Below are 22,565 nucleotides of genomic sequence, written 5' to 3'. Positions count from 1 at the left end.
AGGTGATAAAGATTTCTACTGTGCAAACAAAAGTGTGTATTTCCATTTTACAGCTGTGCGGCTATGTTAAAGAAGAGGCCGAGTGAAGGCACTAGGGCCCTCCTCTCTTTAACTTGACAAATGAGGAAGTTCAGGGCTGAGCTAGTAGCAGCTTCCTTTTACAATTTGCGGAGGCAGTGGATGAACAAGTGAAAGAAAGAACTAAAAAGTATGCACCATGAGAAGATGAAAATAGCCAGAAAGAAAAATTGAGTCTACTTTGTTTTGCTGGGATCATTTTTTTTGAGATCACATGCAAAGCTCCTGAGATCGAGCTCTTGGGTGAAAAACAGGATGCCAAGTTATCAACCTTGGTACCATGGCAATATAACTCGATCCAAAGCTGAGGATCTACTTTCCAAAGCAGCAAGAGATGGAAGCTTCCTCATCCGGGACAGTGAATCCATACAGGGAGCCTATGCCCTCTGTGTTTTGTAAGTTATTGTTTCTTTTTATTATGGCTCGCGGTTGATTCTAAAATGCCTGCATATACTTCATGTTTCTACTTCATTAAACCTTCGTGACATGCAGCACCAGCTGTGAATCGTATCGAATCGACACGATCTGGTTGTCAAACTGTATATTTTGTTCAAGAAACACAATTCCAAACATGATCGTTTGTGCACTGTAGCTATAACACAGTTATTAGTTAAAGTTCCTAAAACTGTCTCACCATATCACATTACATTTTTTTTTTCTTTTTTTGCACATACACACTGCAACACAAGACTAGTTCCCTTTTATTTGCATACAGTGCAGCCACAAAGCACCACCCTTTCCCCTCTGCACATCATCTTCCATTGGGTAACCTTCATTTAAAAATGATTCCAACTGCTCACTCAACACATTGAATCCGCTTGTTTCTTCACCTTACATTCATTCCATGTTCCAACCACAGACATTTGCATTTATTTGATCCACAGATATCAGAACTGTGTGTACACATACAGAATCCTGCCAAATGAAGACAAGAAGCTCTCTGTCCAGGTGGGTTCACAGTTTCCATCGTTCTGGTCCGAACCCAGATGAGTTATTATAGGTACTGTGAAGATGAAATGATATTTTCAAAAGTATTAGTCACACATTGCTAGTGCAATGCTCAGTTGTAACCTAATTAAAGATGTAAGCCCACACATGTATTTACTGTCCACCACTTTGACCCAGACTGAAGTATCCTAACAACAGGCGAGGTGAATGCGTAAATGACTTTCAAGATCACTAGAATCTGAAGCCGCATGTATTTTTGGTGTATGAGCGCGCACGTGTGACGTTTCCAGTTATCAGATTGATTAGAATAAAATTTAATAAACACAATAATGCATCATTATAGTTGAATTTCAATCTGATGATCGAATACCCCCAGTATTAATAAGTATTAATAGCTTCAGCTTGGAGGTATGAGCATTAACTGAAAGAATAAAGATGACATGTTAAACATCAGCAGGTAGTCTCTGTTGAATGTTAGCATGCAGGCATACAGATTTCAGCACAAAACTGTCTGTTAGCTCAGTAACTCAGAGCTGCTTACAAGGCTGCAGTTTAAAACATATTCTCTTATTATACACTAAATATCATTGCCTCACAAAGCTACACTGATAGTAATTTAAAAGCCTTAAAATGTAAAATTTACAGACTTAGGATTACAGACTGGGAGCACAACAACATCACCCTAAAAAAGCCATAAATACCTCTGTTATTTACTATGATTTTTAAATCTATAGAAAAGAGACTTTATGGTTCAGCAAATGACAAATGCCTGCTTCTCATTTGTATTTAATCTGCCATTGGCGAACTACCCTACAATGAGCCAGTACAGAAACTGAAGCAGGAACTACGAGTTTTGCAGTAAATTAGTTGGCAATGATAAAAGCAAGACTCAATCTGATCAGAAGCAGATCAGCAGATGCTTCATTATCTTGGTATTTGTTCAGTGTCAGCTTTGCAGTGTAAGTCTGAAGAGATTAGAAAACTAACAGGCCCCACAGAGAGGATATAAACGCCTTGGGCTTGACAGAAAGATTGAACAGAGTATCATCTGTATGTTTTTTTTAAATACTGTAATTATAAAAAAAAGGTGAAAATGCTAGAGAGCTTCTAAATGACTGATTTATGCACTGACATAACAGCTATGTATAATTGCTATGCAAACCCGTGGCCTTAGATAGAAATTCTGTAACAGCAAAATGTGCTGAGTCCTGAAATAAGTTTACTGGTATGAAGTAGCAACGTGTCAGGTTTCTAGGAAACGATAAGTCAGCACTGTTACCTTCTAACGTGCCAGGTAAAATGTGACCATTTCGTGCTTTTAAAAACTTGTTAGATGAGGTAATAATGTACACCTGTGCAGTTTAGTTTAAAGAAAGTGCTTTAAAATAATGTAACTGCCCAATGACTGCAAGTTTCACAATTGAGTTTTACGAGCCGCACAAGAGACTAAATGCAATGTAGCTATATAGAGAAACCAAACCTATTTAAGGGACTATAGTTTTTAAAACCTATTTCTGTTAATGGTTTAAGTGTACGATTTAATTCTTATGACAGAGCAGGGATATGTTTACTTCCTTAAAATAGCTGATGATTTATGGGTAATAATATGTTCTTTTAAATGAAATAAATTGCAAAATTACAAAGGAATGTCTTAGAATGCAACTGGAAAATACCGCAGACAGTAGACAGGTCTGACATCATATGGGAAGTAACACTTACAGGTTATGTCATCTGCTTTGGTAACAACAACAAAATTCATCCTTTTGTTTACAAAGAGTGATTAAAAAAAATGTTTGCTGTTATCTGCTCTGCAGGCATCTGAAGGAGTGCCTATTAGGTTCTTCACAATGCTACCTGAGCTGGTGGAGGCGTATTATAGCCCCAACATGGGTTTAGTCACCCACCTGCAGTACTCTGTCCAGTGGGAGGAGGAGGTAGAAGAGGAGCCAGGTCAAAAACTTCACTTTGTCTCTATATTGGTTTTGATATGGATGAGAAAGTATTGTTTGTCCTAAACACACTTTATGTCTATTCTGCAGAACAAAACAGTCATCCTCCACAGCTCCCACCCAGAAACATCCCACTTGATGTAAAGGACGGTGACTCCAAGACTTCAGAGCAAGCCTCCAAATCCTTATCAGACATATACCTGGCGAAACTGCAGCATATGGACTTGTCCATGTATGGTCACAATTACAGACAGTTGCAATGTCTCTTGTACCTACAACAGCACTATAAAAGTAGAATTTAGGCATTCGGCACCAAACTTTCCAAAACAATTACTAATATGAATTTTCCTGAAGCTAACTGAGACTAGAAGTGTTTTAATTTACATTTCTCTTATGTCTCCAGCTTACCAGAAGAGCATGAAATGGCCATCCAAGAATACTTCAGGACTTCAGTCTGCTTAGATGCTGAACAAGTTCAAAACGGTAACCCTAACCTGCCTGGCCTCAAGAAGCTTATAATGGCAGTCTGCAAGAACCTAAACAGGTATGGTGTCCATTTAATGGAATGTGTAATATTACATACACTTGAATGGATTGGGTTGATTGACCCACGCGCTGAACTTTTTTGCGAGGCAGTGAAATTTCCCGCGTCATGCCAACTCTGGAGGTGTTTCACAGAACGCTCGACCAACAGCTCTCTCCAGGGATTGGACCAAAACAAGTTGGTGGCACCCATAATCCTTTGCAGTATTATCAGCGCTTAAAAAGCTGTTCTCTTCATGTATTTCCTCCTTATTTTCAGAATTTCTGTGATTCGGGTCCTGTGTCCTGTAGACTTGAGCAATTAACAAAACTGCTCTACTCGATAGAAGATAAGGTAAAGTACTGTAATATGTTTTAACAACAGCTTTTTATATGATAATAGAAAATGTTATAAGATATTACAAAGGACGACTCTGCTTCCTTTTTTCAGGTTAAAGGTTCTGTTTTTGAGTATGTTGGATTTGATGCGGGCCCACGGAAATCTCTCATACCAGTCGTTACATTTGAGGTGCTTTCTTTAGTACTTATGTCTACATAACATTTGTCATACGTGTGTATGGTTTATTTGATCGATTTCTTCTTTCACTGGTAGGTCAAACAAGAATCTCTTGGTATTTCCACAAAGATGTTCCTGAAAGTGGACATTGAAAGTGGGAAGCTCTACTTTAAGAAGTCAAAAGATGGACCCGAAGACAAATACTTTGTGCACAATAAAAGTAAGGACTTGAGGAGTTCATTTCTATCTCAAACAATTGATTGTCACAAAATGCAAACATCAGAATGATTAATTTAATCGGATTAATCTCAAAATCACTTTGGTGATTTCTTTTTTTAATTTTGTTGGAAGGATTTTAATAAAATTTGGTGATCCCTTGTCTCTATTGACGTTACAATAGAAAAACAAAGGTCTTAAACTCAGTGTTCTGTGTTGGCGGAATATTTTACAGTATCTTGCTATATTTTCTAGACTCGACTAAATGGCTACAGTGCCTATAGTGTCCACCAGAGCTTTTGTATTTTACCCTGTGCTCTGTCCTGCTGTTTTGCAAAGAAAAGAAGCAATGTTTTTCACTTCTTTATTTTGGAGTAATTAGCTACCAGAATGAAACATTTATTATTAGAATCAAACATTCTGACATATTTCAAGAACACGCTAATCGTTAGAAGATTGCTCTTACACGTGTGAGACCACAGAGAAGGTACATTAGCCTGGTTCATTGGAGGAAGCAGTTACAGTTATTGTTTTCTAAATTACTAATTATATATAAGAACATCTTTGAGTTTGTAAAGTTCAGGAAAATGTATTCAGGTGGTACATTTGACTCGGGTCAGTATCTTAAGAAATTAGGAACTTTAAGTAGTGCCACAAAAGCAATTTTTCCATGCTAATAGACAGATAAAGTGGGACTTGTAGTCATAAGAGTTTTAATCAGTCAGTAAGCCTTAAAAATCATTATGTAGAAAACGTCATACATGGACCACTGGTGCGTGCTACTACAGACAGTATAAAAGATGAATGTAGCCACCCTAATGTTATGTATTCGTTTTGGACTCTTTGTTTTTAATCCTCAAGTTGAGCTTTTTGGCCAGAAGTGGCCAGTTTTGGAGAAGAGAATGACTCTGTTGCAAGTTTGTTCATTTTGCTGTATTCATATACATAAACTGAAGCGATGTAGCAAAGATTTTTATGAGTGCTAAGAGATCCAGTTAAGTGACTACAGTTAGTAAAGGTGAAGCCTGACAGATAGTGAACGCACAATCAAAGAAGCAGATAGATGAGTTTGAAAAAATCAATTCACCGGAGTTGTTGTGAAGGGGGGACAGACTGGCGATCTGCCCAGGGTGACCTCACCTCTCGCCCTATGATAGCTGGGATAAGATTCAAGTCCTCTCACAACCCTGATAAGGATAAGTAAAAGAGAACAGATGGGAGGTATTTTTGTTTATTGGAAGTGGAAATTTTTTTTTATTACTGCTGTGAAACTTGATGTTTTAACAACAGTGTCTATGAAGAGTCCCTTGATTTTTGAGACAGCCTCATTAAAGGAGCTGCAGACTTTGTGCTTGATTCTTCAGCCTGGAAGTTGCACCTTCTCTGCAGCAAGTGCAAATAGCATGTGTGAAAACAAATGTCAAGAACTACTTTCAACTATCAAAAGCACTTAACTTAATAAGAATACTGCTCTTATCCATCAGTCCTGCAGTTGGTGAAATCCCAGAAAATGCACGCCAAGCTGGTCATTGCGGTGGAGACGGAGAAAGAAAAAGTTCTGCGGAAAGAGTTTGTGTTTGATGACACAAAGGTAAGCGTCTTTTTAAAGGCAATGCTCCCTATTCTGACCTCAGTCATGTGCACTTCATTAAATGTGATGTGTTTTGTTGTCTTGTGAATCCAGAAAAGAGAGGGCTTCTGTCAGCTGCTTCAGCAAATGAAAAACAAACACTCAGAAAAGCCTGAACCAGACATGATCACAGTGTTTGTTGGCACCTGGAACATGGGTAACAGTGATGTCATACAGAATTCAGTGCTTCAGTTAACTTAACTGTATATAATATAAAAACGGATCTGCAAACCTACAGGAAATGCCGGCCCTCCCCCGAACATCAACTCCTGGTTTCAGTGTAAGGGCCAAGGGAAGACACAAGATGACACAGCAGATCATATTCCACATGATTTTTATGTCATTGGGACTCAGGAGGATCCTTTGGGTGAGCGAGAATGGGCAGATACAGTGAAAGGTGTCCTGAGGAACATCACAAACATTAGCTTTAAACAAGTGAGTAACTGTGGCAAAGTTTTGAATTTGTAGCTGAATGCAAACACAAAGCACTAATGAATCAAATATTCTAAACATCTCCAAACATCCAGGTGGCAATTCACACACTGTGGAATATTCGTATCGTGGTCCTGGCCAAGCCTGAGCATGAAAACAGGATCTCTCATGTTTTTTCAGACAGCGTGAAGACAGGAATCGCCAACACCTTGGGTAAGCAGTTCCACTTCTCCTTGAGGCCTGTAATGATTGCTCATAAAAGTTCACAGAAAAATGACCCATCAGTGTTTACTGGTTTCAATTGCAGGAAACAAGGGCGCAGTAGGAGTGTCCTTCATGTTCAATGGGACATCTTTTGGCTTTGTCAACAGTCATCTGACCTCTGGAAGTGAGAAGAAGCTCAGGTGAGGAGAAAGTTACACTTTTCAAAGTATCTTTAAAAAGTTTGAATTGATTGGTAACATCATATAAACATATACAACATACATATACACAGGGTTCCTGGGCTCAAAATTAACCTTTGAGGGTAACTATGCAAATAACCATGATTGGTTTGCCTTTAGTTAAGGCAATACCCCGGACATTTATCAACAAAAAATGTATCTAGGCTTAAACAAATTAAACTCAACTCTTTGCGGCTTTCCTTTGATAGAAGTCACAAATCTCTTTGAAATGCGCTAGCATTTTTATAGCCTCTTCAGGGAAAACCCGATGCAGATATCAACAAAGGTGTCATTTCAATGATGGATGGGGAGGTAAAAATCCTAATTGTCTAGTGACATGTGCAAAATACCCCCCTGTTCAATTGTTCACTACTTCCTAACAGAAACTTAGCAGTTCAGTAAATGGAAAGCAGGAAATGTAAATGTGCCTAACAATCAGCACAATTTGGTTTTAGCCTGCTGCTGACATTGACAAAATGTAGCCAGAAACACTTTTTTTAATCGTCTTTGCAAAAACAGTTAACATTATCTGTTAAATATTAGCTTAGCAGTTAAATTGTGCTAGCTGCTAAATATTGTAGGACCTTTACCTTAACCTATAAAAAGAACCTTGAGGTTTGAGTGCTTGTATGGTCAACTTAACAAGCATTCTGCATGACAAAATGAGCTGCAGCTTGGTAGGTATACTCAATCTAGTACATTTTCATGTTGTGCACTGTGTGCAGTATGTATTTATTTGGACAGACCACAGTTATTCTAATCAAACACAACAATTTGCACGATTATCAGAAATTAACGTTGCAACATTTGATCGCAACGCTTGATTACTGCCCTAGCTACTGCATTTTTGGAAACATTTGTTATTTTTCTTGCCTCAGACCAACAATTTGGGGTTTCGTCCAGATCTGGATCCCGAACTGCTAAAATAATGCTAACTTTCCAAAAATGAACTAGGGGAGGATGGGAGTAAAAATGAAAAGTCCATTCAGGTCATCTACTAATTGGTAGGCTGGTGGTTCAATCCCTGCCTGAACCAGTCTGTATACCAAATATCCCTGGGAAAGATACGAACCCTGAGAATGTGTTTGAATGTGTGTGTGAATGTTGGAGAGTAAGTAGAAAAACCATGGGAGGGAAAAAGCCCTTGAATATGGGTGAATGAGGCAAGTTGTACAAAGCGCTATGAGTGCTCAGATAGAGCCCGAGGTGTCCATTTACCATTTGTTATGAAAGAATTTAAAATACACAACAAAATAAAGATGTCAGCAAACCAAAAGCGCTGAAAACAAATGTTTCAACTAAAAATACTCCTACCAATAGGAAACGGCAAATACTCACTAGTAGTTCTAAGCACTCAGCTAAAGCAAAGCACCAATAAATAATCGTCTGCAGGGCGATTCAGTGAGAGTTGTGAAACACACATGTGCAAAACGTTTAAAGGCAACCACTAAATAATGCTCATCGCCTAATGGCTTATAAGTCACTAACCAAGTGCGTGGCTTCAAAATCAGTACCGTGCCCTTCATCACTCTGGGTTTTTTGCAGCCAAGATGGCGTTGGTGAAAACGCTCATCTCAAGGTTTCAAAATGGAACTTTACAAACCAGCGAGTGACATCACAGTACCCATGTCCATCCTTCATATTATCTGTGTATTTGCCTAGCTGTTACCCTGGATGAACATCCTTTCTGACTAATTTAAAAAATAAAACAGCTGTTTTATTCAATATTATCTGAAACTAGAGACTGAGCCTGTGAAGCCTTCAGGCGAGTGTTCACTGAGGTTACAGTGGGAGTCGGCGGCGGCTGTCTTAAACACAATCACAAGTCTTTTTTTGGCAACCGCAGAAGTCGCCCCCTGCTGGTTTTTAGAAAAACATCCATGTTTAAGACAATTCTATGTTAGCTTCACTTTTCAACCCAGCAAGCTACATCCATCTTTATACTTTATACTTTTAAAAAAATTATTTATTTTCCATCTTTTTTACTCTCATCATCATCCCCTTATACTAGTCACACGGCCACGATGGCAACCATCTTTGTCATTTTTCATGTCGGATTTTTAAAAATTATTCATGTTTTTTATTTATTTATTTACCTATATTTAACCTGGACAACATAAATGATGAATATGTATCCTCCTCTTTCTGAAGCCTTGCTTTAAAAGTCAACGTTTTGCTAAATGGCAGTAGAAACAGAAAACTTTATTGCTTCCTCCACTGATTCCTCACATTTTTGATGTTACTCCAATATTTTTTGCTGTATTTGCAGACGGAATCAAAACTATGCCAGCATCCTGAGATTTCTGAATCTAGGGGACAAGAAGCTTAATCCGTTTGACATCACACATCGCTTCACGCACCTCTTCTGGCTTGGAGATCTGAACTACCGCGTTGAAATGCCATCTTCTGTAAGTCATAAACCTTGTTTTATATCTACTTTACATACAGATTCATGGACTTTGCTTTGTTGTGGTTTTTCTCTCAGATGCATGGTTATGTTTTTGTTTTTTTTAAACCCTGCTGGTTGTCAGGTGTCTGAGCTCTCAGCTGCTAACACTTCCAGTCACTACTTTCCCCTGTTCCCTTCACAGGAAGCTGAAAACATTGTGTCAAAGATCAAACAGCAGCAGTACCAGGAACTGCTCACCAAAGACCAGCTCAGCATGGAGAGGAAAGAGAGCAAGGTCTTCTTGCATTTTGGTGAGCTTTGATGAATACTGATCAGTACATGTAGGCATACAGCAGAAAGAAGTGTCTTCACTGTTGTTGCCATGCTTGGGATTTTCTGCAAAACACTGTCCTTTTTCTTATAATTGTGTTTGCATACATACGGGTTTTATTCTATTTTGATTGTAGCTGAAGAAGAAATCACATTCGCGCCCACGTATCGATTTGAAAGAGACACACGAGAGAGGTACGCCTACACAAAGGCCAAAGCGACAGGGGTAAGCTCACGTTTGATCACATCTCTGTTCCCCTACTATGCATCACGGTCACTTCACTGAGACTTTTAATTTTATCTGCTTCATTGCTGTAATTTTTTTTAATTTAATCCCAAATTATTTTATTCACTTCATCATGTTCGAATGTTATTAGTTTCTTATTATGCATAAAATTTAATTTTATTTGTTTTAACGTACTCTTAATTTTAACTACATACTTTTAGTGTACTTACAGCCTATTTCATTTTAATGAGGTTTCATCTTTTGAATTTAATTTTAATTTAAGTTACCTATCGTTGAATATTCTTGGTTTGGATTTTTGTTGGCTTATTATTCTTTCATCGACAGTTTAGGAAAAGTCAAAAATCACATTTACTGATAGCAAACGGTTGAACATGCAGCACGATCTCTTGAACCGATCCACGTTAGCAGGGCTATTTGCTCATGTTTCTTCCACAAATGACTGCCCATCATGCTTCTTATATGTTGGGCTATTTATGTAGAGTTATACTTGAATTGTTTTACAGTCTTCAATTTGAAAATTCAAGTATTTTATATTGATATTAAAATTAAGATGATTTTAACTCTACAGACAAAATACAATTTGCCATCCTGGTGTGATCGCGTCCTACGAAAGTCATATCCTCTGGTTCATGTTGTCTGCCAAGCATACGGTGAGTAATCTTCTGTTAAACCTTTTTTTCTGCGGCTATATTATACATACAGGGATGTATATATATACCAGGGGTGCAACAACACATGTATCGATATTGAACCGTTCGATACAGTGCTTTCGGTTCGGTAGGCATATGTATGAACAATACAAAAAAATTTATTTGTTTTATCAACTTTTCTTCTGACGATGCTGTCTGTGTTGAGCGCTCAGTGAATCTGCGTTCGACTACTCCGCCTAGGCTGCACTGTCGAGTGCAGATCCACTGAGCGCAGCGCAAGCTAGCAAGACAGAAGCTAAGCTCGTTGCAACATGGCAACTGCCTCAACGCTAGCCGAAATTGAACCTCCCCCACCCTCATTCAGATCTGGCCTTTGGAACTATCTTGGTTTTCATGTGAAGCATGACCCTGATGATAAGCGTGTCATGGACAAAAGTAAAAAAACAGTATGTCGGATGTGCCACGCAATGCTCAATTGGTGGGAACTAGTGCGTTAGCGCAGTCAGCTTGTTAACGTGTTGGCCGTCCAGTCCCACGCACGGGGCGATCAGCGGTAACTCGTTAACAGAGATTTGCCACGTTATGCCGTTAATGTCATTTTAACGACATTAACGCTGACAGCACTAGTGGGAACACAACGAATATGACTGCACATTTACGCCGACATCATCCTAGTGCAAAGACAAGTGGAAGCAGACAAAAACAACAAGCACGCATGCTACAAACTTTACCCGAGTCATTTAGATAGCCGTTAGCACATGATTCTCCTTATAGGGACCTGATATGTTTAATAGGCTGCTGAGAATATAGCCCAGAAGAAGCGTATAAAAAGAATATAGCTTTTATTTTGGAAAGAGCCATTTCTCTGTAATAAACTCTTTTCCAAAGATGAGTGATTGTTTCTGTCTTTTGAGTTAAAATATATATTTATATGACAAATTAAAAAGGCATGAACATTTTTTTGTATCGAAAAAATATCGAACCGTGACACAAAGTATCGAACTGAACCATGAATTTTGTGTATCGTTGCACCCCTAATATATATATATATATGTGTGTGTGTGTGTGTGTGTGTGTGTGTGTGTGTGTGCGTGGAAAAAGAGAGTTTAGCTCACTTAATTAATTCCAAATAACTGTCTTTAACTGGACCAAGCAGCCAATATGAACTTATTGGTGCCTACATAAAATAAATAATGAGCCATTTTATCGTATTAATCTTTCAACTGCTGCTGCTGACTGCAGTCTTCATTGAGCTGTAGCAAAACCATGAACATTTCCTAAAGTTAGACCTTTTATAATATATAGAGAATAATCGTTCACTAATTTTATATATAGATCAATAATGTATAAAAATGTACAGTACTAGACTAAAGTTTGACACACCCGCTCATTCAAGAGTTTGCTACTATCAAGTGTATGAAATGAAATGTAAATGCAGTTTATACGCTCGTCACTTCTTCAGCCAACTTCATGAGCTCATCACCAGGACCACACACACACACTGACCTTTTGTTAGCTGTTTTTGTTTCACTCTAAGCTCAAACCAGCACAGAACATTTGATGCAGCACTCTGTGTCCAACTGAAAAACAAATGATGATCCCACCATCAAACTACACCCTTTCCTCCATATTTTGAGGTAGAACAATGCAGATTAACATCTATTTACTTCCTCTGCATCTCTCAGAACCTCTGATTTTTGACTGATCAGAGTCAGATTTCCACTGTTCTAATGTTCATTCTCTGTGGCCCTCGCGCTCTTCTTCTTTTGTTTTCACGTTTTGCTTCGCACTTAGAAAATAAGAAAAAAACCCTTGAACGCAAAAGTGTCCAAAGATTGAAGTGAAACTGCAGCTGAGACGTCCTTTCAGGCTTAATATGTGTAAAATATGCACAGAAGTGTTTATAAGTGTTTGTGTGAACTTGCAGGGTGCACTAATAACATCATGACAAGTGACCACTCCCCGGTGTTCGCCTCATTTGAAGTTGGAGTTGCCTCGCAGTACGTTTCCAAACAAGGTATGACCCCCCCCACCCAACCTACGCCACAGATGAGTCCGCTCAATAGCCGCAGTCTGATGCCGCTTTTATTTTTCAGATCCCAGCAGTGCGCCTCCTGGTGGAATTCAGATCATGAACTGTGTGGCCATCTTGTCGACAAAATCGAAGACCAAGTTCTTCATCGAATTCCATTCCAGTTTCTTGGAGAGTAGGTTTCCTCTTTCTGATTGACCTCATCTCACTAGATTCTGCTTTAAAGGAACAGTTTGCCTCAAAATCACATAAAAATCATGCTTCCTCTGGACTGTAAGTGCTGTCTATGAGTCACAGTCAGAATGCAATGGACACTGATGGCACTCAAAGGGAAACAAATTGAAAAAGCAAACACTAAACTCTCAAATCTGTAAAAATACAAAGAATCCTGCCACCAGGTGACAAATACACTTTCCTGAAACCACAACTTTATTACTCAAAAATCCCCCACAAGCCTGGCTGTGAGAAAATTCTCCTGGGAGTTGTTTTCTCTTTGGTGAGCTACACCCACTCGTAGTACCACTGTGCAGAAATCAGTGTGCACCTACCCGTGCCGAGAAGCCGCTGCTCACAGTGTGACAGGATGTAAACATTAATACTGCCGTGTCAGCTAGCTGCACACTTCTTCTGGTCGATGTGTGTAGACACTAGAGAGAAAATACTTCCTACATTAAACTGCTTACTCTATTTAAAGTAGACCAATTCCTCTCCTTTCCAGTTCCATGCTCTTATTCTGGGACTCTACTAGAGGAGCTTTGCATTGTTCACAATGCAAAATAATCTTTTAATTTTTTAAATTTTTATTTATTTATTTATTTATTTATATTTTATTCATGCTTGAAATGAACTGTTTTAACCTTGAAGCCCACCTTCGCTGTGCCTGAGATTATATGTTATCTACTCTTACTGATGTCATGCACAGCCAAGATCTTTGCAGTAGACTTCTCAAAACAAAGGGAAAAAGGTTACACCAAAAACTATCAATATGAATAAACAGCACTGCAGGCCAGAGCATGCATGTATGTATGCATGAATATTGGGTGAAGTGTCTCATCAAACGGGCTACAATGACTAAAAGCAAGCATTTCCAACAGAAACTGTAAAGACTACAGAGGGAGAGAACAGCGAGCACTCCGATGGGTCTATAAAAGTTTGGTTTGGCAACCAAGTAGAGGTAAACCACAGACACAGCTCACAGCACACACTACTTAGTTATGGCATCAGTCAGTCGTTATTCATAGTCATTGTTTCTGTCTTTTAAAGCTGACCCCTATCATCTCTGACCCTGAGTACCTTCTGGACCAGCACATCCTGATATGCGTGAAGTCGACGGACAGCGACGAGTCGTACGGTAATGAGCTCGCATTACAGCTTGCAATTTGGATACGGTGGGCTCAGCAGCGCTTACAGTTTGCTGGTGTGTTATCCCTAAAGGAGAGGGCTGTGTCGCGCTGCGAGCCGCTGAGATCAGCTACACCGAGTTTCAGATCACACTGACTCACCACGGGGAGAAGACGGGAACACTGACAGGTGGCATCCAGCTACGCACCTCTGAGGGCAAGCCCACCGAGAAGCTATACGGTGAGGCTGAGCTTCGACACAGGACGTATTTGTTCGATTTTTTTCTTCTTTGGTTCTTGAAGCTTTGTTCTCATTTTGGTTGTTTTTTCAGATTTCATCAAAATTGAAAGGGATGACCCCATCGCCTCCAAAGGCAAATCTGGAGACCTCAATAAGTAAGATTTGGGGGGGTTTTGTGAACCTGTTATGCATTCCCTCATGTTCTGTCATGGCTCGTTACGTATAAAATCAACCACATCCGAAAAACATTCTCACCCTCAAAATCAGTTGTTTTATTTCAGGAAAATAACTTCAATTTATTGAATGAAGTCATGCAGAAATTTATCTTTTTGCTGTGAAGATTTTTCCAGCATTTTTAACCCATCACAGCTGAAAAACATATTTAACCTCTGCAAACAAATGAGTTTTACGCACACTGGCAAAAAGTCAAAGTTTTATTCAGCACAGATTTTTTTTTCTGTACCTGACTTGGAGCATCACCAGTTCGATGTCTTTCTTTGACAAAGCTTTGAGAAAGCTTCAAAAAGTGTAATATGGTTAATTTCTCTAATCACCCTGTGGAATAGGTCTAATATGGTCAACATTTTTGTGTAGCTTATGATCGCCCTCTATGATTAAAGTCATTCAAAGAGTTTGAAAAACCTCTTCAGAACCTGAAAATGTTTGATCAGTGTCCATCTGTAAAGACTATCATATGGAACATGTGCACACCGGAGTTTAAATTGAATTTACAGCCATAAACCACACTTACAAGTGTTAAAATATGACTGTGGGAGAAAGTTTTGTGACACAGATGAGCCTGTTGCACGGAAGTTGATCCATGTTTAATACTTTTGAATCTTTGCGATATACGGGACATCATATATTGCTGTTTTCTCACAATCATCTGATGGGTGGCTGTAGGATGACTTTGAAAATCAAGAAGAGGAAGTAAGTGAAGACAGGGCTAGGGATTAAATGGTGGAAGAATGATGCGTAGAGTTCAGGCTGGAGTTGAGACAGGCTCTGGGTGGTAGGGAAGAGTTACAAATGACTGGAAAAGTAGAGTAATGAAGAAGTAGTGAGGGAAACTTCTAGGAAGGTGTTGGACGTATCCTTTGGTCCTGATGACATAGCTGTGGAGGCGTGAAGATGGAGGACAGGGGACTTTCTCACCAGATTGTTTCACATCATCCTGCAAAGTGAGAGAATGACCGAGGAAGGGAGAAGAGGTTAACCAGCACCAATTTTCAAGAACAAGGGTGACGTGCAGATCTCTAACTACAGGGGGATAAAGATGATGTGCCATACCATGAAGATAAGGGAGAAAGTTGTTGAAGCTAGTTAAGAAAAGAGGCGATGATCAGTGAACAACAGCAGCTTCATGCTGAGAAAGAGCTCTACAGATGGGATGTTTGTTTTACGATGTTGATGGAGAAGTGTGGATGGGAAGGTCAGGGCGAGCTGCACTGTGCCTTTGCGGATCAGAGAATATGATAGGCTGATGATAGGGTGCCAAGACAGGAACTGTGGTACTGATGGGCTCATGGTGGGGGTGGGATTACATCAGAGATCAGCTCTGAGCTCCTTCTTGTTTGCAGTGCTGATGGAGAGGCTGACAGATGAGGTCAGGCGGTCGTTGTATACGTGATATTTGCAGATAAGACTGTGATCTTTAGTGAGAGCTGGGAGCAGGTGGAAGAGATGCTGGAGAGACGGAGTGTGCTCTGGGGAGAAGGTGAATCAAAGTTAAGAGAAGCAAAACAATCCACTGTCATGCTGGTGGCATAAATCGCAGCTATGAGACTGCGATTCAAGTTTTTCTGTTGCCTGATTAATTTTGATTGCTGGTTTGGACCATCAAAACTACTCAGTGTGATTTTTCTTTTCTTTTCTTCTTCTTTTTTCTGGTTAACAGGTCTTGTAGCAACCAACCACATGATATTTCTAACCCCAATTACATGGGAGTGTCATTCAGAGGTGGGAATGTGATAGATAAAGGCTGGAGTTACAGCATGCCACCGCGAAATGTTCCCTGTGGTGGACAAGCCGGAAAAGAGCCAAAGAAGGGTTACGATGTGAGCACACGCAGCCCCACGGGAAAGCCTGCTTCTGTGTAAGTGTTAGCCTCTTTCTGGTTTGAAGACACTTCAGTTTCATTTCTAAAAATACCTCTAAACCTTTATCTGATCTGATTCTATAGAAAATGAAACCGATGTCATTAACTTATGATTTCTCTGACAGGGGTGAGAACGGAAAGACGTCAGAGATGTTTGACAACCCGTTGTATGGTTCAGTGACCAAATCACATGGTCGGTCTAAAGACCAAGACCAACAACAGAAGGACCTTCTCATACCCCCAGATGTGCTATTTGGATCCTCCAAAACAGCAGACGGAGATACCGATCGCCCTCCGGTGCCCACCCCACGCAACCGCTCCTACACCTGCTCTGAGAACAAACCTCAGCCTCCAACACCAGTCAGCCTGCATCCCCCATCACAAAAGAAACCAGTGGTGCCCTCACGCTCAGAAGGCGGGATGGGCCTAAGCCGCCCTCCTTTGCCTGCTAAGTCCCGACCGGGTGTGCCAGAGCCCCAGACCCCCAAACCAAGAGACTACAGAGACACCTCAGAGCTCACCAGCAAACACAGACCACCAGGAAGACCTGGTGAGTCTCGCAAAGACAGCAAGGAACCTACTCAGGTTTCCAGACAGCTATAATACACTAAATGACATCTCTTTGTCTTTTTTTTTGTGCATCCAGACGTTTCCAAGACGGGTCGCCCTGTGAAGTGAGACTGAGAGGTACAGCTTCCTGGCTGCATTTCTGGAAATATTTTTTAAAAACCCTTGTCTCTCATTTTAGAGGACAATCACATATCTGTGCTGTCATCATAGAGAAGTCAGTTGGCTTAGCTTTGCACCTGTCCAAAGGTCTAAAAAATTCATCTGCCTGTCATCCTCAAAAACTCACTTTGTAAGTTAGACTGAGCCGGGCTAGCAGTTCCCCTTTATTTCCAGTCTTTATGCTAAGCTAAGCTAACTAGCTTGTAGTTAGCTTAGTTATCTACTTATCTGAGTGCTAGTGAGACATTAAATGGGTGTACCAGTGTCTAACTCAGCCTTCAAATGTATGTAAACTCATTTTTTAGTTTCTTGGATTTCTGCAAAGCTCGCATTGGAACGTAAGTTTGAACCTGAAACCTGCTTCTAAATTAACTGTTACATTTCATTTGGAGTTTTTACACTATACAGTAGCTGATGAATGTTTACCGCACAGTATTATCTTGCACAGACATGTTTGCCTTTAATATGTGCAAATGATGCTCCAATGAATTCCAATATTAAAGCTTGAATTACATGTTGTGTGTGTGTTTTATGTCACGTCACAAATGACTGCTTTTAAAACTTGGAGTGTAGGCTGCTACAATCTGCTGCGAGGACCAGACCGGTCACACTGCAGTGATTTGCCTCCATCTGCTGGTCCCTAAAGGAACTGCAGGCAGTCTGAGACTTGCAATTTATTCAAGGGGACTTTCTGGCTTGGTGTTATTGGAAATACATCTACATTTTCTCTTTAATCAGCTGTGACTAAAAAGGTGAGGTGGCACAGTTCCTGATGTGCACTTTTAGTACAAACTGCTTCTACTACTACGCCTCTTCATTGTCGTAAGGCTGCAGCCTGTAACCTCCACCCATCTCGCTTTTGTGCCTCTGCCTTTGCTCCTGTTCCCATCAGAGACCCAGCTATTGTAGCTCAGCCAGCACACTCATCTCTGATCAGCCTTTCTTCCTCTTTCCATCAAAGGGTCATGCTTACTACATGTTCTACCCACCTTAAAACTCATCTTTATTTCATGACACATGTTTACACACCCCAGTTCTTCTGTGCAGCTCCATGTTTGAGTATTTGTTTGGCTGGAAGATGCTGCATATTTGGGGAATAGTCACCAATAGTTATAGACATGGTTGAAGACATGCGTTGGTGTACATTGGCTGTGTTTTCTTGGTGTAGATGTTGAGGCTAACAGCCTAGCCAGTTCTGTTGGTTTAGTTGGTAACTCTTTTGGAACTGGCTGAGGAGAGAAGAGCAAAGTCTCTGATGAAGTCCAAGTGTGTGAATGTACTCCACTGCAAATATTTTACACATATGTTGACTTTAAAATATGACTGAAATAACACCAGCGGTTGCTGTGTTTTCCACCCTGAGTATTTGAGAATTAGAAGGCCCTATCATGGTTTTCCTTACCTTTCATGTTATACAGTAACTGTCTGTAGTTGAAAACAAAAATCCCAAAATGACAAAGTTCAAGCAAAAATACAAATAAATTCTGAAAAAACAAATTACAGACAAACAAATTCATAATTACAGAAATGTAATTACAGCGACTATGGTACCAGCTGTCTTTGCATTGTGCATTTTTTTCTGCTAAATAAAATAAATAAATATAATTTAAAAGTCATTTTTATTAAGTTCGTGTTTTGTTTTTTTTAATTAAGGACCCACACCCTCTCCTAGAAGATGTAATTTGAAACTTTGGATGCATTAATTATAAACTTCCAACATATATTTATTTATTCTTTGGTTGCACCAGAAAAAAAAGATTTTGTATTTTTCATAAGCATTTTGTTAATGTCAGCTGACAGTGTTAAACTTTTTTTAATTATTGTCTCTTTAAATTATATTTTATTTTATTTAACTGAAATATATTTTCATATGAAGTTTTTATTTATTTATTAATGTATTTTTGGGGAAATCGCAATAAAATTAAGTCAATTAGATAAACAACTGTGCAAGCAACGTTTCCCATGCATGAACGTTGAGCTTAGCTCTGTCGCCTCTGTGTGGCGAACTTTAGTAATTACACCCTGGTGTGTCTCAGGAATATTAAGGGTTTGCTACGTCATCGACAGGCGACGCGCCGCTAGGAGAGGGCAGCAGTAAGAATGGTAAGGAATCACGATGAAATTATGACTTTTCTGTAGAGTTTATAGCAGATAGGTGCGGCAGGAGAGAGCCTCTGACCCGAGCACACCTCGGTGTTTCTCTCTAACCTTTATTCTTTCAGCTTTAAAAAAAAAAAAAAAAAACCCACCGCCACGCTAACCGTGCAGCTAACGTTAGCATGTGTTTCTGCTCCGCAGCTTTTTTACTCGTTTTTCAAGTCGCTGGTGGGGAAGGACGTCGTGGTGGAGCTCAAAAATGACCTGAGGTTAGTATTCGTGTTCAATTCGCTCACATAACCTGCTGTTTTCCGGCCTGTGTTGTTTGGTCGGCGATTGCTGTTTGGAGCTTCGTTAATAGTCGCAGCAGCGCTCCTACAGTCACAATTTGAATATTGATTTTTTTTATTAGTTTTCATTTCATTGCAGCAGTTTTTAATACTTCTCAGCTTTAGTTCCGTTTTATTGAATTCTGCAAGAATATTCCAACACAAACAGCTCACTCTCAGTCATACACATTCTCAGAAAGTCAAGCTAACAACATTTCCTGTGTTTTATACTCTGTGGTTGTTCAGTTTGTGAGGTTAGAGTTCCAGGTTAGTTCGTTATGTTACGCACTTCTGCAATCAGTCATCAGTGAAAGGCCTTAGACAGCGATCAGTGGGCTCTGAGTCTCTATTATGAGCTCAGCACTGAAATATTTATTACGTATTACCGTAGCTGTCACTGCTTAAATGGAACTAATCTGCATGAAACTGTCGACATAAAACACAGAACGTTTTATTTCTTGTAACTGGTCACACTGACGACCACTGATGAAATGATTGTCGTGGTTGACTTCTTGTTGGAGATGATGTGGGGGGGTTTTCTGAATAAAATCTGAAGTGTCTTCAAACAGGATTGAAACTGGACTAAATGTAGCTTAAAGCAAGATTTTGAATCCAGGTTGCAGCCTGTCAGGTCACAGCCGCATAATTACATTTGTTTTAACATTACTTCAACTTCCTATCTTATTCATAGCCTTTTCCTTTTTTGTTTTCTTTAGGTCACGAGCAGTTGTCCAAGCATTTCACTACATATCGTACTGTGTATGACTGTGTACGTGACAAATAAAAATTTGAATTTGAATTTGAATTTGTATGTCGGATAAAAGTGAAGCGGAATAAAATGTTTTGTGAGATCAGAGTCACAAACCTGTCTGCTTTGTTTCCGTGTTGCAGTGGTGGTATCAGAGCTTTCTTTCATAGACGGAGTAGATTGAACAAACTACAATGAGACTTTCTTGAACACAAACTGTTCCCTTCTCAGAGTTAAACTTTGGAGCAGGGTCCTGATGCCTGTCAGTAATGACGGTTTTAAAATAAAACAACAGGTTTGTGCTGCTGCCTGTCGTTTCCAGTACAGCTTCTAAAATATGTGCAAATTACTGAATATTATATTTTGGTGATAATTCTTATTGTTTCACCACCCAGACCTGTGGAAATAAATGTTTAAATACCCATAAATTAATCAATAACTGGCATGGAAATCCTGAGGTCAGAAAGAAAACCTCAGAAGTCGTGTTTGCTTCACCTGGGCACACCTGACTGTAAATTCCACCCAAATACCGATGAGCTGTTCCCAAGCCTCATAATCTAAAGATCAATTGAGCAATTTTGGTTTGTATTTGTGAACAGAGTCATGTTCATGAATGTGTGTGTTTCTCTCCTCAGCATCTGTGGAACGCTTCATTCTGTTGACCAGGTTGGAAATAATTCATTTGTTTTCAAACGGAAGCTGTTCAGTTTTTAAATTTCTGCACGATTGCTCACTAAAATGCCGTTTTCACATCGCTGTCCTCTGCTTGCGTGTTTCAGTACCTGAACATCAAGCTCACAGACATCAGCGTCACAGATCCGGAGAAATATCCACACATGGTAAGTTTTGCTTCTGGAGACTTTCCACATTTCATACAGGGGGGAAAAAAAGACTACAGAAACAGATTAGGCTGTCGCTGCTAAACAGGAGTTTACAGTTTTACAGTGTACAGAAAAAAAAAAGGCTGTTGCAGTGTACTTACAAGGTTTTTAAGGTTCTGCTACAGAGGTCTGTACAACCAGTAAAAGAAACTACATTCTCTGCTGCTGTATGTGAGAATGTAGAGATGCTGCCCTTCTACCTGATGAATCTTTTGATTAGATGAATATTCCAGCAGTGAAAATTTGCACAGGACTTCTATTTTCCACACAGAATGATGCATGATAAATAATTAGGGGCTCAATTATCCCCCCCAAAAAAGACACACAGACAACAGCTCCTCCCGAGTTATACAAATATGTTTACACAAATATCTTTTACATTGATTGTGTTTTTCATCTATTATACACAAAGCTTTCAAGATTTCCATCTTTGTTTTCATCATGTATGTGAGCTCCATTTGCTGCTGCTCAGTTTTTAATGAGGTCAGGAGGAAAAACTAAAGTTAGATATTTTTCCCCGTGTTGTTGTTGTTGTTGTTATAATACAGCATCAAGAACATAAGTGTAAACTTTAGCTCCTTATTTAAAAGTTGCATAAAATCAGAGTTCGGACATTAGGAAAGGCCTTGAATGTGCACTCCTTAAAGCTCACCAGCAGCTCCAGCACCGAGTGACGGCTGTCTGTCTTCACACTGTTTTCATTTGCTGCAGCTGTCTGTGAAAAACTGCTTCATCCGTGGATCGGTGGTCCGTTACGTTCAGCTGCCGGCAGACGAAGTGGACACTCAGCTGCTGCAGGACGCTGCACGGAAAGAAGCCATGCAGCAGAAGCAGTGACGGGGCTGCGGGACGGGGGGTGGGGGGTAAGGGGAACAATGAATGGGTAGTTCTGGTTTTGGGTTAAGTTTGTGCAGCCTCTCTTTGTCTCTGAAAATGTGTGTTTGACACTGGGGATCAATCATTTGCAGTTTTTGTTTTCTTGTTATTTTTTTTTTTTAACCTCACAGACGGTTTAGATGTCGTCGTTTGATCCCTTTTTTTGGTTTTATATAGAAATAAACTAATCAGAGAGTCCGGAGAGGAAACCTGCTGTGATGTTCATGTTGATGATAACAGGCACGCTTTGCTTATCAAGTTGTGGCTTTTTTATGCCTCTTGGAAATAAACATTATTTTATTTATATTTTCATGACATTTGTGATTTATTTTTTATTTTTTTAGGATGATCTTGGTGACATGTTGGAGGATTTGAGTTTTTGCTGCTGAAGAACTGTTTTTCTATTCCAGTATTTTTGAGTACTGGAGTGTCCACGTCAGATTTTCAGGGCTGACGATCACATTTAAGCTCTGCTTTAAAAACCGCAGCCAAAAAAATTTAGACCTACTCAAAGCAGCACAATTTAAAGCCAAAATTTTTGAAGTTTTTTTCCAGTGAATAATCAAAGTGGTCAAACATCCAGGGTACCGGTGCTTGTTTCTGTTACTCCATGTCGCAGACATTAAACTACTGCAGGCTGTGATCTGTCCTTCCAGCTACCGAGCTGACTGAAATGAGCCTGTTACATTTTACAGAAGAATACTTTAATGGCTTTCATGCTGTGAGATGTTCAAATGTCATTAATGGTCATTTAAAAAAAAAAACAATTATGCAAAAAGGAGTTGGCCTGTCTGATCTCCTTCATGCTGTTGCTGTTTTCTTCAGCATTTTGGGCATCAAGCT

The 22,565-nt window shown here is 39.6% G+C and overlaps 2 protein-coding genes across 2 annotated transcripts; both read left to right on the top strand.

Annotated features, from left to right (window-relative positions):
• Positions 1-100: 100 nt before the first annotated feature.
• On the top strand, positions 101-17,305 carry inpp5d (inositol polyphosphate-5-phosphatase D). Its single transcript, XM_082523779.1, has 27 exons — positions 101-473; positions 963-1,026; positions 2,841-2,976; positions 3,066-3,207; positions 3,379-3,519; positions 3,612-3,696; positions 3,778-3,852; positions 3,949-4,026; positions 4,111-4,234; positions 5,715-5,821; positions 5,915-6,017; positions 6,099-6,295; positions 6,388-6,505; positions 6,600-6,696; positions 9,005-9,143; positions 9,327-9,435; positions 9,592-9,680; positions 10,270-10,351; positions 12,279-12,368; positions 12,448-12,558; positions 13,478-13,557; positions 13,647-13,734; positions 13,818-13,964; positions 14,056-14,119; positions 15,862-16,059; positions 16,188-16,612; positions 16,709-17,305. The coding sequence occupies exons 1-27, from the start codon at positions 334-336 to the stop codon at positions 16,738-16,740; spliced, it is 3,261 nt and encodes a 1,086-aa protein (XP_082379905.1). The 5' UTR covers positions 101-333; the 3' UTR covers positions 16,741-17,305.
• Positions 17,306-18,811: 1,506 nt separating this feature from the next.
• Positions 18,812-22,028, top strand: smx5. The gene is made up of 5 exons (XM_082523781.1): positions 18,812-18,894; positions 19,090-19,157; positions 20,601-20,631; positions 20,745-20,804; positions 21,558-22,028. The coding sequence occupies exons 1-5, from the start codon at positions 18,892-18,894 to the stop codon at positions 21,681-21,683; spliced, it is 288 nt and encodes a 95-aa protein (XP_082379907.1). The 5' UTR covers positions 18,812-18,891; the 3' UTR covers positions 21,684-22,028.
• The last annotated feature ends 537 nt before the right edge of the window (positions 22,029-22,565 follow it).

The sequence above is a fragment of the Aulonocara stuartgranti genome, assembly GCF_965226115.1.
Source record: "Aulonocara stuartgranti genome assembly, chromosome: 23".
Taxonomy (NCBI): domain Eukaryota; kingdom Metazoa; phylum Chordata; class Actinopteri; order Cichliformes; family Cichlidae; genus Aulonocara; species Aulonocara stuartgranti.
This window is presented reverse-complemented; position numbering and strand designations above follow the sequence as displayed.